Source organism: Brienomyrus brachyistius, unplaced genomic scaffold (genome assembly GCF_023856365.1).
Source record: "Brienomyrus brachyistius isolate T26 unplaced genomic scaffold, BBRACH_0.4 scaffold455, whole genome shotgun sequence".
In the NCBI taxonomy this organism is placed as follows: domain Eukaryota; kingdom Metazoa; phylum Chordata; class Actinopteri; order Osteoglossiformes; family Mormyridae; genus Brienomyrus; species Brienomyrus brachyistius.
In genome coordinates, this window is record NW_026042730.1 from 71,253 (window position 1) to 83,132 (window position 11,880).

The 11,880-nt window shown below is 39.5% G+C and overlaps 1 protein-coding gene across 4 annotated transcripts; it reads left to right on the forward strand.

The window, feature by feature from the left end:
• Window positions 1-442: 442 nt before the first annotated feature.
• Window positions 443-7,580, forward strand: LOC125729062 (general transcription factor IIH subunit 2). Of its 4 annotated transcripts, none has more exons than XM_049005605.1 (16): window positions 444-610; window positions 870-961; window positions 1,231-1,308; window positions 1,768-1,804; window positions 1,977-2,063; window positions 2,143-2,193; window positions 2,276-2,330; window positions 2,552-2,657; window positions 2,797-2,887; window positions 3,574-3,661; window positions 3,810-3,917; window positions 4,912-4,975; window positions 6,052-6,155; window positions 6,653-6,755; window positions 6,855-6,894; window positions 7,004-7,580. In XM_049005605.1, exons 2-16 carry the CDS (start codon window positions 906-908, stop codon window positions 7,112-7,114), a joined length of 1,179 nt encoding a protein of 392 aa, XP_048861562.1. In that variant the 5' UTR covers window positions 444-610; window positions 870-905; the 3' UTR covers window positions 7,115-7,580. The 4 variants fall into 4 exon arrangements, with proteins under 4 accessions (XP_048861561.1, XP_048861562.1, XP_048861563.1 ...); XM_049005606.1 differs by having other exon boundaries at window positions 444-606; XM_049005607.1 differs by having other exon boundaries at window positions 446-498.
• The last annotated feature ends 4,300 nt before the right edge of the window (window positions 7,581-11,880 follow it).

Consider the following 11,880-nt stretch of genomic DNA (forward strand, 5'->3'; position numbering starts at 1 on the left):
GTGTCCTCCGACGTGAATTATCGAGTCACCCTACTGGCAGTCTTGCTTTCACATGCATGTTTGTGTGTCTCATGGAAAGCGAGATGGGGTGTGGCGAAGAGAAGCATTCCAATAAACCTGTGTTTGTACTTGTGCAAATGGAAAATGAAGAAACATTTCATTACACCCGATACGGAATCGCACATATAAACACATGCTTATTAGGCTGTATGGCGACAATTGCCTATTAACATAACAATAGGTTTACTAATACTTTTATTTCATTATTATTCATGATAAATATTTCAGAAATATTCAGTGCAAATACCATGTGTATTTCTGAGCAATAAATCAGTTACATTTATTAATCTAAGGCGATTTGTGAGCCTTTTGGATGGGACAGTGGTAAACACCGAAAACTAGGAATTATTGTTATGTGCCTTGTAGGCAGGGGGATATATTTTAATGTAACGCAGGCAGCCCTAGCAGCTTGGCAGTCCTACAGCCCCGAGTTTGCTAGTGCGTGCAGAAGTCGCCTATGTTTACTGAGCTTAAAAATATGTATGGTAGAAAGTAATAACGTGGCCAGATTTCAAAAGACTATTTGGAAGCATCTTTTATGCTTCTGTAGGTACGCTGGGTATGCTTGCAAAGTCGCTTTGCAGAATTTCTTTGTAGTATGTGGATTCTTTTGTGAATGTGGTCTGGATCTGTTAATAGCTAATGACTGCTTTCAGTAATTAAAATAACAGTCTTGTTTGCATTTTGATAGCTTGAGTATATGTAGACTATAGCGAACTATATTTGCAAGGATTTTTTACTGACGTACAGAGAGTTGCAATATGTAATTTTTTTATTGAAATTGTAACGTAAGAATAATTCCCTTTAAGTGACTGATTCTTAGTGGAATTAGCTAATCTAACGAAATGGACGAAGAACCCGAAAGAGCAAAACGTTGGGAAGGTGGCTATGAGCGGACATGGTAAATAAAATACATAGTGTTATGTCCCTTTTAATGTTTTATGCTTATTTGCAATGGACGATTAATTTGGTGTGAAACTCCTTAACTTTGTTCTTTTAAAATTTCTATTTGTTATTTTAGCCACATCTCTTTTATAGACTCTTTGTGCATCTGTGTGTCAGTGAATTGTTGGCCCTACGCATAGTTATTATGTAAAAGTTACATGACGAATGCATTGTATTGTCGTTAAGTTGATAGCAGTTATAATAGTGTCTGGGGTTGTTGTACAGGGAGGTGCTCAAGGAGGATGAGACTGGATCACTTAAGGCTACAGTGGAGGACATCGTTTTCAAGGCCAAAAGGAAGAGGTGGGTAGATAGAGGGATTTATTGCCAAACACTGTCTGGTTGACCATCTAGTAAGGCAGTCATCTGCCCTCATTTTTACATAGAATAGAATAGAATAGATTAGATATTTATTGTCATTGTTTTCTAAAAACACAGCAAAATACCATTTAGCAGCTCTGACAACACGTGACAACACACGCGGTAGTATGTTTTAAGGGGCCAGTACATGAACACACGCTGGGGGGTATTAACAGAATAAAAAAAAAAACGAAGATTAAGTTAGTTAGAGGTTCTGAATGTCAGTTTTGATTAATTTTTCATTAATTGCTCAGCCCAACACTGAAGTACTAGGAGGATTATTCTGTATATAGTATGTACTGCATACAGTTTACTGTGCTGACTTAATTTCTTGATGAACATTTGGAAAATGCTCACTTGTTCTGACTTCCTTGCCTGCCTTTCATGTTTTTTTTTCCTTAGAGTTTTTCAGAGCTATGGACAAGTGCGACTGGGGATGGTGAGCGGCAGTTTGGTCATGTTCAGTTCAACCCTACACTTTACACATCCTTAATTAAATTTACACTGTTCGTCTGAGTGTATCTGGCATGATTGTCTTGTTTAGAGTTCTGAAAAATGTATTGAATCTAGAGAAATGTACTGATAAATGTGGGTGGTTTTTTGTGCTTCAGATGCGCCACATGTTTGTGGTGATTGATACTTCAAGGACGATGGAGGACCAGGACCTCAAGCCCAGCAGACTAACCTCAACTCTAAAGGTGCCTGCATTGCACTGTACATTCACTGTGTAGCATTTTAGACATTGTTTTCTTACCGCTGATTTCTGTTCACCCACAGCTGATGGAATACTTTGTTGATGAATACTTTGATCAGAATCCCATCAGTCAGGTACATGTTTTGAAAAGACATTGTAATTTACGTACAGAGCGCACTGGAGTGTCAAACGTCACAATGTTATGCACATTTTCAGATAGGGATCATCACTACCAGGAACAAGAGGGCTGAGAAACTGACAGATCTGGCTGGTAGGTGCAATGTTGGTCTGTTCACTGCACCTGAATGTGTTAGAACACTTAGCTTATTTTTGTCCATAGTAGGACATAAACATACGATCAAAATTCTTTTGCACAGTGAAACCTTTTGTTGTTGAATATTGTTGTAATGTTGTTACTTTTAGTAGTTAATACTAAATGTCTCAAACATGAACAGAGATGTGTTTGCTCTGAAAATATGGTTGTGTTGACAGGTAACCCGAAGAAGCACATTTCTGCCTTAAAAAAAGCCGTGGACACCCCTTGCGCTGGGGAACCTTCCCTCTACAACTCCCTGAACCTGGCCATGCAGACGCTCAAGTACGTCAAGGTTCAGCCTGGTTTTGGTTTGTGACTCATGTTCATGATCTCTGACGGTGTCATCAGCCCATACTAGTTTTAGAGGCTGGAGCTGCAAGAGTGACTTTTACTGGGTTTGAGTCCTGCTTTTCTCCTGTAGACACATGCCCGGTCACACAAGTAGGGAAGTGCTTGTAATTTTCAGCAGTCTCACCACCTGCGATCCAGCCAACATCTATGAGTTGATCAAGGCAAGTGCTTTGTCTGTTTTTCATTTAAAAAGTTGTGCTGTAAAGGTCACAGAGTCACTGTGACGAGAATTAGGATAAAATGTTTTTAAGGGAGGGATTTACTAATTTCAAGGCTATGCTCCTGGTCAGGGGTCGAACATATTTCAGGGGAGGGTTAAAATCTGTATTTTTACTACATAGCTCCATGCCTGTCGGAGTCAGCTTATAGTTAAGGATGCCACAGTTGCAAAGCTGTGGATTCAAATCTCTGAATACGCACTTTTTTTTATTTTTCATAATTGTGCTAAGAACTTGGCAAGCTTTTGCAATTTTAATGAATAAACAAGTGAGGAGGATAAAAGCAAATAAGAAATGGCACTAAAAGATTTAATCATCTATTGTATGGATATGTTTTGGATTTCATGGAGAGGGTATTGAGCAAAAAGCAAGTGATTTGTCAGCATAAATCATGTCAACACCACCAGCTCTGTTGGTGGACAGTAACAAGATCTGTTTGGGTAGTTTATTTTGGATGAATTTTCAACTCATTTTTTTGTTTTATAAATACCACAATATTTTTGTAAAAAAATTCACGTGAAGATACTGTGCAGCCCTTCGACATATGATATTCTGTATCTGCTTTGTGTGAACAGAGTTATTCTCCCTGTGATGGGTAGGTGGGTAAAAAGCACTACTGCCTTTCCTAGACACTAAAGGGGCTGAAGGTTCGGGTGTCTGTGATCGGGCTGTCAGCAGAGGTGCGGGTCTGCACTATCCTGACACGGGAGACAGGAGGTGATTATCTATGTTTGTTTGGCTCTCTTTGCTAGTGATTCTCTTTAAATAGTATGCATTGTATGATTGTATTGGCACTTTTAATTATAATTTAATACTTTGATACATTTCATCATGTTTAATTTTCCTTCCTTGTTCCTGTCCCTAGGAACTTACCATGTGATTCTGGATGAGAGTCACTTCCGTGAGCTTCTGACGTTCCACGTCAAGCCACCACCTGCCAGCTCCTCCTCTGAGTGCTCTCTTATTCGCATGGGTACGTCAGAGCCCCTGGAGGCCCACCACCATCATGAATCATGGGTCTTCCATTGCCAGCTGATACTCTAGACCAGGGGTCACCAACATGGGCACCAGGACACCCCCAAGGACCACATGAATCGCCTGCGGACCTGTTTTTAAAATAGCACATCTCACCAGTGAGCAGCGTCTAAAATTTAATTTTATCCTGCTGCTATTATTTTTTATTCACATTTGAATTTATATAGAATTGAAAAATGGCAATATCTAAAAAAAAGCATTTAAAACATTTTTATTATACATGACATTTAGATAAATTTAGGAGGGCGTTTCAAACTGGTAGCCCTTCGTATGGCTCAGAAACCATGACGTACCTCTCAGTTTCAAAAACGTTGGTGACCCCTGCTCGACAGATGGTGTAATTATGTTACATTGCCATTCTTTGACTCTAGTTTCCTTTTTAAAGGGGCAGTTCACTCCAAAACTGAAAAGAGATATGTTTTAGATTGGCTTTAGTACTATCTATCTATGTAGGCTGTTCTGCTGGGATTTGGCTAGTTTTGGAGATATCAGCCGTAAAAATATCTGAACTATTTTCTTCTACCGAACTCCACACAGCAATCGTATCAATGCACAGAAGATATCGCCCGGGTGCTCGTATCTTCTGCGCAGTGATACGATTGGTGTGTGGAGTTTGGTAGAGGAAAATAGTTCAGACATTAAGCTGCTCACTACTAAGTCTGTGGATTATCATGAGTAACCGGGTCATGATTTCTCGTAAGAGACATCGTCGTATTTTTCTAGTGTATCTTTTGGCGCTTTAATCACTGCAGAAAAAATGTCATTTGGTCAAGTTTATGTTCGAGGGAAGAATGAGATGTACTGCCCCTATAAATTACTTTGTGAAATGTCTCTGGAGGGGGATGGTGGTCTTTCTTTATTTATTTGTTATTTGTTAAGTTTCACTCTACGTGATGCAGTGCCAATTAGGAAACACTCTCTTCTTTTACCAGGATTCCCCCAACATACCATAGCTTCTGTGTCTGATCAGGATTCCAAACCTTCCTTTAGTATGTCGTGAGTATTCATTCAGTTGGTTTTCATATTTGCTGTTGTATTAATTGATTCTATTTTTGTTTGTTCCTTTATTCATTGAAATGTTCATTTGTTTGTTTATTCATTCTTTCATTCATTAATCCAAACACCAAATCTGTTTAATATTCCTGTCAGGTTGTTAAATGCATTGAAATTTGTGAAATAACAGTATTGACTGAAGAGAGTACACCACTAAAGACCAGCCAGATTTTCCACTATCCTCCTTATATACACTGCTCAAAAAAATTAAAGGAACACTTTGAAAACACATGACATATCAATGGGGAAAAAATCATGCTGGATATCTATACTGAGGTAGACTGGGTAATGTGTTTGGAGCAAAAGGATGCCACGTCGTTTGATGGAAATGAAATTATCAAACAGAGGGCTGAATTCAAAGATACCCCGAAAATCAAACTGAAAAATGACGCGGCAGGCTAGTCCATTTTGCCGAAATTTTCATTGCTCAACTCAAAATCGTACTCGGTAGTTTGTATGTCCCCCACATGCTTTTGGGCATGCCAGACGTCGGGACATGCTCCTACTGAGATGACAGATGGTGTCTTGGGGGATCTCCTCCCAGATCTGGACCAGGGCATTACTGAGCTCCTGGACAGTCTGAGCTGCGACCTGGTGGCATCGAATGGACCGAAACATAATGTCCCAGAGGTATTCTATTGGATTTAGGTCAGGCGAGCGTGGGGGGCAGCCAATGGTATCAATTCCTTCAACGAAAAATGTCAGTGGCCTCCACCTGTTAAACCATTCCTGTTTTGGGGGTCGTCTCATTGTTGCCCCTCTAGTGCACCAGTTGTTAATTTCATTAAGATCAAAGCAGCTGAAAATGATAAACAACCCTCTCTGCTACTTAACTGACCAGATCAATATCCCAGAAGTTTAATTGACTTGATACTCTGATTAAAAAGTGTTCCTTTATTTTTTTGGAGCAGTGTATTTTTACAGGCAGATTCTACATTTCGTCAATAGGGGATGCTAAGTCAGTAGGATTCAAGTCTACATCTTTCCGGGGCTAATGAAGATGACGCATCTCTTTACAGGCACCTTGATGGCAACAGTGGTCCTGGCTTGACCCTGGGGGGATACTACTGCCCTCAGTGCCGTGCAAAGTACACGGAGTTGCCTGTGGAGTGCAAGGTCTGCGGTACGTCTAGAGGCTGGGATGAAAGGCAACTGCTGTCCTTTCAGAGGATGTGGCTGTGTGGATATAACTCCATCCATCCATCCATCCATATCTATTTTCCAGTATAGGGTATCCCTGGAAGTACAGGGCACAAGAAGAGGGGAAACCTGTACGAGATGCTAGTCCATTGCAGTATAATATTTTATAAAATCTTTAAATATAATACTAGCAAGTGATGGTCCAATTGGTTGCATCGAATTATTTTATAAGCCAGTTCTAAAGCTCCGATATCAAATTGTGGACTCAAATCTGTGATGAGTAAAACAACATATCTATATCTTCTTGTAGTTCATAATTTAAATGAAATAATGTGCCGTTGAGCCTCGATTACCCTGTACATTGTCTCCGAAGAGACAGGAGCAGTGTGGGGGTCACAGTTATCAAACTGGCTTAGAAGTGCTTGCACCTGGGCGGCTCGGTCAGGAATGTGACATTACTGGGGTGTCCTCTCCCCGCAGGTCTGACTTTGGTTTCAGCCCCTCACCTGGCCAGATCATTTCATCACCTCTTCCCAATGGATGCATTTCAAGAGATGCCCCTGGAGGATGTCCAAGGGGAAAGGTACAGTCAGCTTATGTCACTTCAGTAATACTCATGTTAATCACACACCCTTACTGATGATCTTCTTTTTCTTTATGACTAATTGTTCACTCGTTTTAGGTTCTGTCAAGCATGCCAAGGGGAACTGAAGGACAAAAGTGTAATTATCATACCTTTTTCTACATCATTATGGAAGGTCTGCACGCCATGCATTGAATTCAGTCGATTGCTTGACGGTGTACTTCTGCGTATTTCTCTGTGCTCCACAGGTGTATACATGTCCGGCTTGCAGCAGTGCGTTCTGTGTGGAGTGTGACCTGTTTGTCCACGACACTCTGCATTGCTGCCCCTGCTGTATACATAACCAGAGTGCACCATGAGCCCAGGAAGGCAGAAAAGCAGAAGCATTTATCTAAAACCACGGAAGCAAAAACCTGAGTCGGGCTGCGGCGTCATTCCTGTGTACCTCAGTCAGCGGACCAACGGCATTGAATTTTCCCCCCAAAACAACCTTGTTCATTTATTTTTCTTTTCTTTTAACTGATTACCTATATGGTTTTTTTCTTTTTCAGCATATGCTGTCATGGAATATTACTGATGCTACAAAATGAAAACATCTCGACTCGGGTCATTTTTTTCTTTTTTCTCTCTTTTTACTGGTCCTTCCTAAAATGGCTTCATATTTACTGTATAAATACTGCCTCCACTTGTGGAAAAAGTCATACTGCCAGTGATCATTGATTTATATGTATACACCTTTTGTTAAAAACAAATGAAACTGTCGTTGAGACTTGCAAGGTGTAAAAATTAACATATTTCTATGAATAAAATGTTGATTGAACATTCTTTTTGGATGATTGTATGTTATATTTTTTGACAGTGTTAGTATTACATCTGCAGATGTATGTATGTATGTATACTGTCACACATACAGTACCTGTGTGTATGTGTATATATTGCTATGTTTTATGCTTGAAATGCAGCAGAAATTTCTTTTTCTCATAATAGCTGGTATTTAATGATGTAACTTTTACATTTTTAAACATCTTTTTATGACCCGTTATTGTACTTGGCCTTATGAAACCCAGGTCATTCGTGCTTTATTTTTGTTTGCTGTGAAGAATATACTTTTAATGTAGCTTTTTAATTATAAATTGTACTTCTGTATTTTGACAACACACCATCGCACAGAAAAAGTTCAGATGCATTCATAAGTAAAATGTCTTGACTTTTCCAGTTATGAGCTTACTAATGCACCATAGAACTTGTCTCCTGTATTAACGTCATACCAGGTTCCTTTAGCCCGGTAGCGTTGAAAAATGAAAAATGGTTGAAAAATGGTACCTGGTGTGTCTGGGACATCCACACACAGTGCTTTTCACTAGGGGAAAGGTGCGCATGTTCTGCTGGCTGTTCTGGAGCACTTTCTGAACATAGCAGTGCCCTTCCAGTCTCCTTTAACTTTATCTTAAACAATTCCCACAGCAAAATAATTATCCACCGCATAGGTGCTTGGGTTTGTTGTCTCTGAAAAGACATCAGTAACATGATTATTGTATGTTTGGATATTGCAAGTACTCTGTAGTTAAGATAAAACTTAGTAAAAAATCCCTGGATGTTTCTATGAACATTGGGTTGACCTGGATGAGTGACGAAGAGTAAGATACAGGTAACGTTTTGTTAGCAGACAACTCCAATGATGAAAATTTATTGTCATATGTATTAAGTACAGAATGTAGTAAAATACAATGAAAATTTTATTTATCTCTTCACAGCCTGACAATAAGTAGAAGCACCAAGTAGCAACAATGAAGATGTACATAAATACAATGCAAGAACTAATGAGCAAATCATGCAGATTTCAGATGGGTTTTTGCCAGTATACCAGGGACAGCATGATGCTTTTTGTCCTGCTTGATTGTGACTCAGCCAATGCCTTTGATGGTTCGTCATACGTCGGACGTGATGATGGACATGGACACGTTGGACTGACAGATCTCCAGCCATCTTAATTCTCACGTTTAGTAGTTTGAAGCACAATCAAAAGCTTTCAGCTTAACGTTATCTGCCAACAGGAAAAGTGTCCAGAGGCACTGGGTCACAAAACTGCTAATCGAGGCAGTGCCTGTAGTGGACCATACTGTGCTGGCCACAAAACCATGGCAGTACAGTGTTCAAATTCTGCTTAATAGTGATGATACAGGAGCAGTTTTAGCATTGTTCAGACTAGTAAGTATACGAGTAGGCTACATTTTATTATTGGATTTCATCCATGTGTTGAATAGCTTTGACAACACAGTGCTGGTTTCCATGGATCCAGGCAAAGACCAGTAGGTGGTGATACTGTAAATAATACAAGTTGGTAAATGTTTACAGATTATATAAAATCATGAGTGTAACACCTGCCACCAGCTAACATCCCTTGACACAATGCCCAGCCAGACCAGATCTGAATATTAGACGCACTTGTTGCATATCTCCCAAATAGCCTAAGGCCACTTCAATATCATAAAATATTTGTTAGCATCCTCTTTGCTGAACTGATGACCTTTAATGTGTCTGAAATAGCATCTGGTTCCGGGGTTCGTTCCTGTTTTTTCATTGTGCCCTGCAATGGGATGCCACCCCATCCTGGAATGTTCCCTGTTTGGTACCTGTAACCTCCAAGATGTGCTCTGGACCCCCTGTGACCCTGAGCGGGGCAAGCACTTCTAGGAAATAAATGGATGAATATTAAAGGTAAAATATCTACAAAATGGAACATTCAACATATATAAAAATTATCCAAAATTATCCCTCTTGACTATGTCACTGTGGGCGAAGTTTGTGTGTTGAGTTTGGTGCATCTTTTGCATGTTCGACAGTGCAGTATGCTTGGTCTCTCTATGAATCTGAATAGAGAAATTAGCTTTGATACCATCTGATAAAAACAGCTTAATGCAGCATGTCCACTAGTAGGGAGAAACTGAGTGAAGCTCAGAACATCACTGGAAAAGATTCAAAGTGGTATATTGTTCAAGAGCCAGTTAGTGATGATGTACCCAATATCTTTGTACTGCGCTAAGCCCCAAGCCAACAGCTACTATTAAAAAAGCATTTATAATTATATAAATCATTTAATGTCAGTCCTTTTCCTGGCATGGCCTTCAGATATGCATGCTTTTTGAAAAGCAATGGAAAGTGTTTGCACCAACATACTGATGACCTTCAGTCATCCTGATGTCATTGGCTAAAAGCTGGCAGGAAACTCAATAATAAAGACATTAGTATTTTTTTCAGTCACGGTGTCCTCCCCCCATGCAGAGTCCAACTCAGCAACTACAGACATGGACAAATTTGTTGGTACCCTCATTGAAACTGTGCTTCATTTCTCCTGAAAAGTGATTCAATTAAAAGCTATTGTCTAATGTATACCTGCATGGCTTTTGTATATGATAGAGTAAACAAATAAAATGATTTTTGTTCGTTTTACAAAGATGCTAAAATAGTATGGACAGATTTGTTGGTTCCCCTAAAGAGACTCTCTTTGCATTATAGTCTTTTGCATTATAGTTAGAATAATTTTTTCACCACACTGAACATGAACCAGAGAAAGCAAAGGAGAGAGCTGTCTGAGGAGCTCAGAAAGATGATTAAAGATAACCATGTTAAAGGTAAAGCCTATAAGACCATCTCCAAGCAGCTTCATGTTCCTGTGACCACAGCTGCCAATATTATTAAAAAGCATAAGGTTCATGGGACTGTAGCCAACCTCCCTGGACGTGGACACAAGAGGAAATGCAACCCCAGGTGGTCAGAAGGACAGTGCGGATGGTAGAGAAAGAGTTAAGGAAACCATCCAAAACCATTCAAGCTGAGCTCCAAGGTCAAGGTTCGTCACTTTCTGATCGCAGCATCCGTCGCATTTCAAACAATAATGGGCTCCATGGAAGAAGATCCAGCAGGGCTCCACTGTTGACAGAAGAACTTAAAAAAGCCAGAGTGGAATTTGCCAAAATGCACGTTGACAAGTCCCAAGTTTCTGAGACAATGTGACAAAACTGGAGCTTTTTGGCCAGTCACATGATCTTAATCCTATAATATCTGAAAACTGCAGTGTGGAGACGCCACCCATCAAACCTGAGATAGCTTGAGCAGTTTTCTCAGGAAGAGTGGGCCAAACTACCTGCTGGCAAATGGAGGGGTTTCATTGTGAAGTACAGAGATCGCTTGTTTTGCTGCAAAAAAGTGGTGCTACAAAATATTAAACTAAGGCTCTTATCCATCCTGTTTCTTTTCCATGCCATTTTCATTCATTTAATTTGTATAAAAAAATCAACTGAATCAAAAGCAGTCTGATTTGTAGTAATTATGGAATAAACAGTAAACATTTGTCAGTTTCATGTTATTTCGGAGATGATTGTGGGGTTTTTTTTTTTTTTTGTAAAAAGGTGCCAACAAATTTGTCCACGTCTGTAGGGATGGTTGGTTAATAGTTCTGCTCGACACTCAAATGAAGAGACCAAAACACACAACCTCAAGCCAGATGACCCAGTAACTATAAACTTTTTGTCTAGGGTGCTCTGGTACCATGCACACTTATGAACATCCTTCTGTTCAGAGCAGGTCTTTGTTAGAATAACTCGCCACTCAGGTTTAGATCAAGGAGACTGTTTTTCCTAGTTTGTTTGGCTTCTCCTTCACAGACCTGTTTGCCAAGGAATCCATATCAGAGTCTTAAACCAAACACAGGACACTTGACAATAGTTCCTCAAACTGAAATACACAAACCAAGGTCCCCTGCTATTCGTGGTCAAAGCCAATAAACAATAAAGCTTATATTTGCTTTCTCCATTACCACGGCCATCAACTCGCATTTTAATTTAAATTCAGTTTAGTTAAATAACTAAATATAAACATAAGCATATGTGTGCAGGTGTGTGTTAGAAATACAGAAATGTTAAAATTAATCATAAAGATACAGGAATGCTTATACAACAGCAGTAATATATTGAATCATATTTACTGGAAATATTCATTTTTATGTTCAATTTGACTACATTAATTCACCCAGAGATTTCCAAGTGCTTTCAATGTGGCAATATAAGCACCTTACTTGATTGTCTTCATATTTGTCCTTTTCTTGGTGGCCTCCAAAATGGTTCAA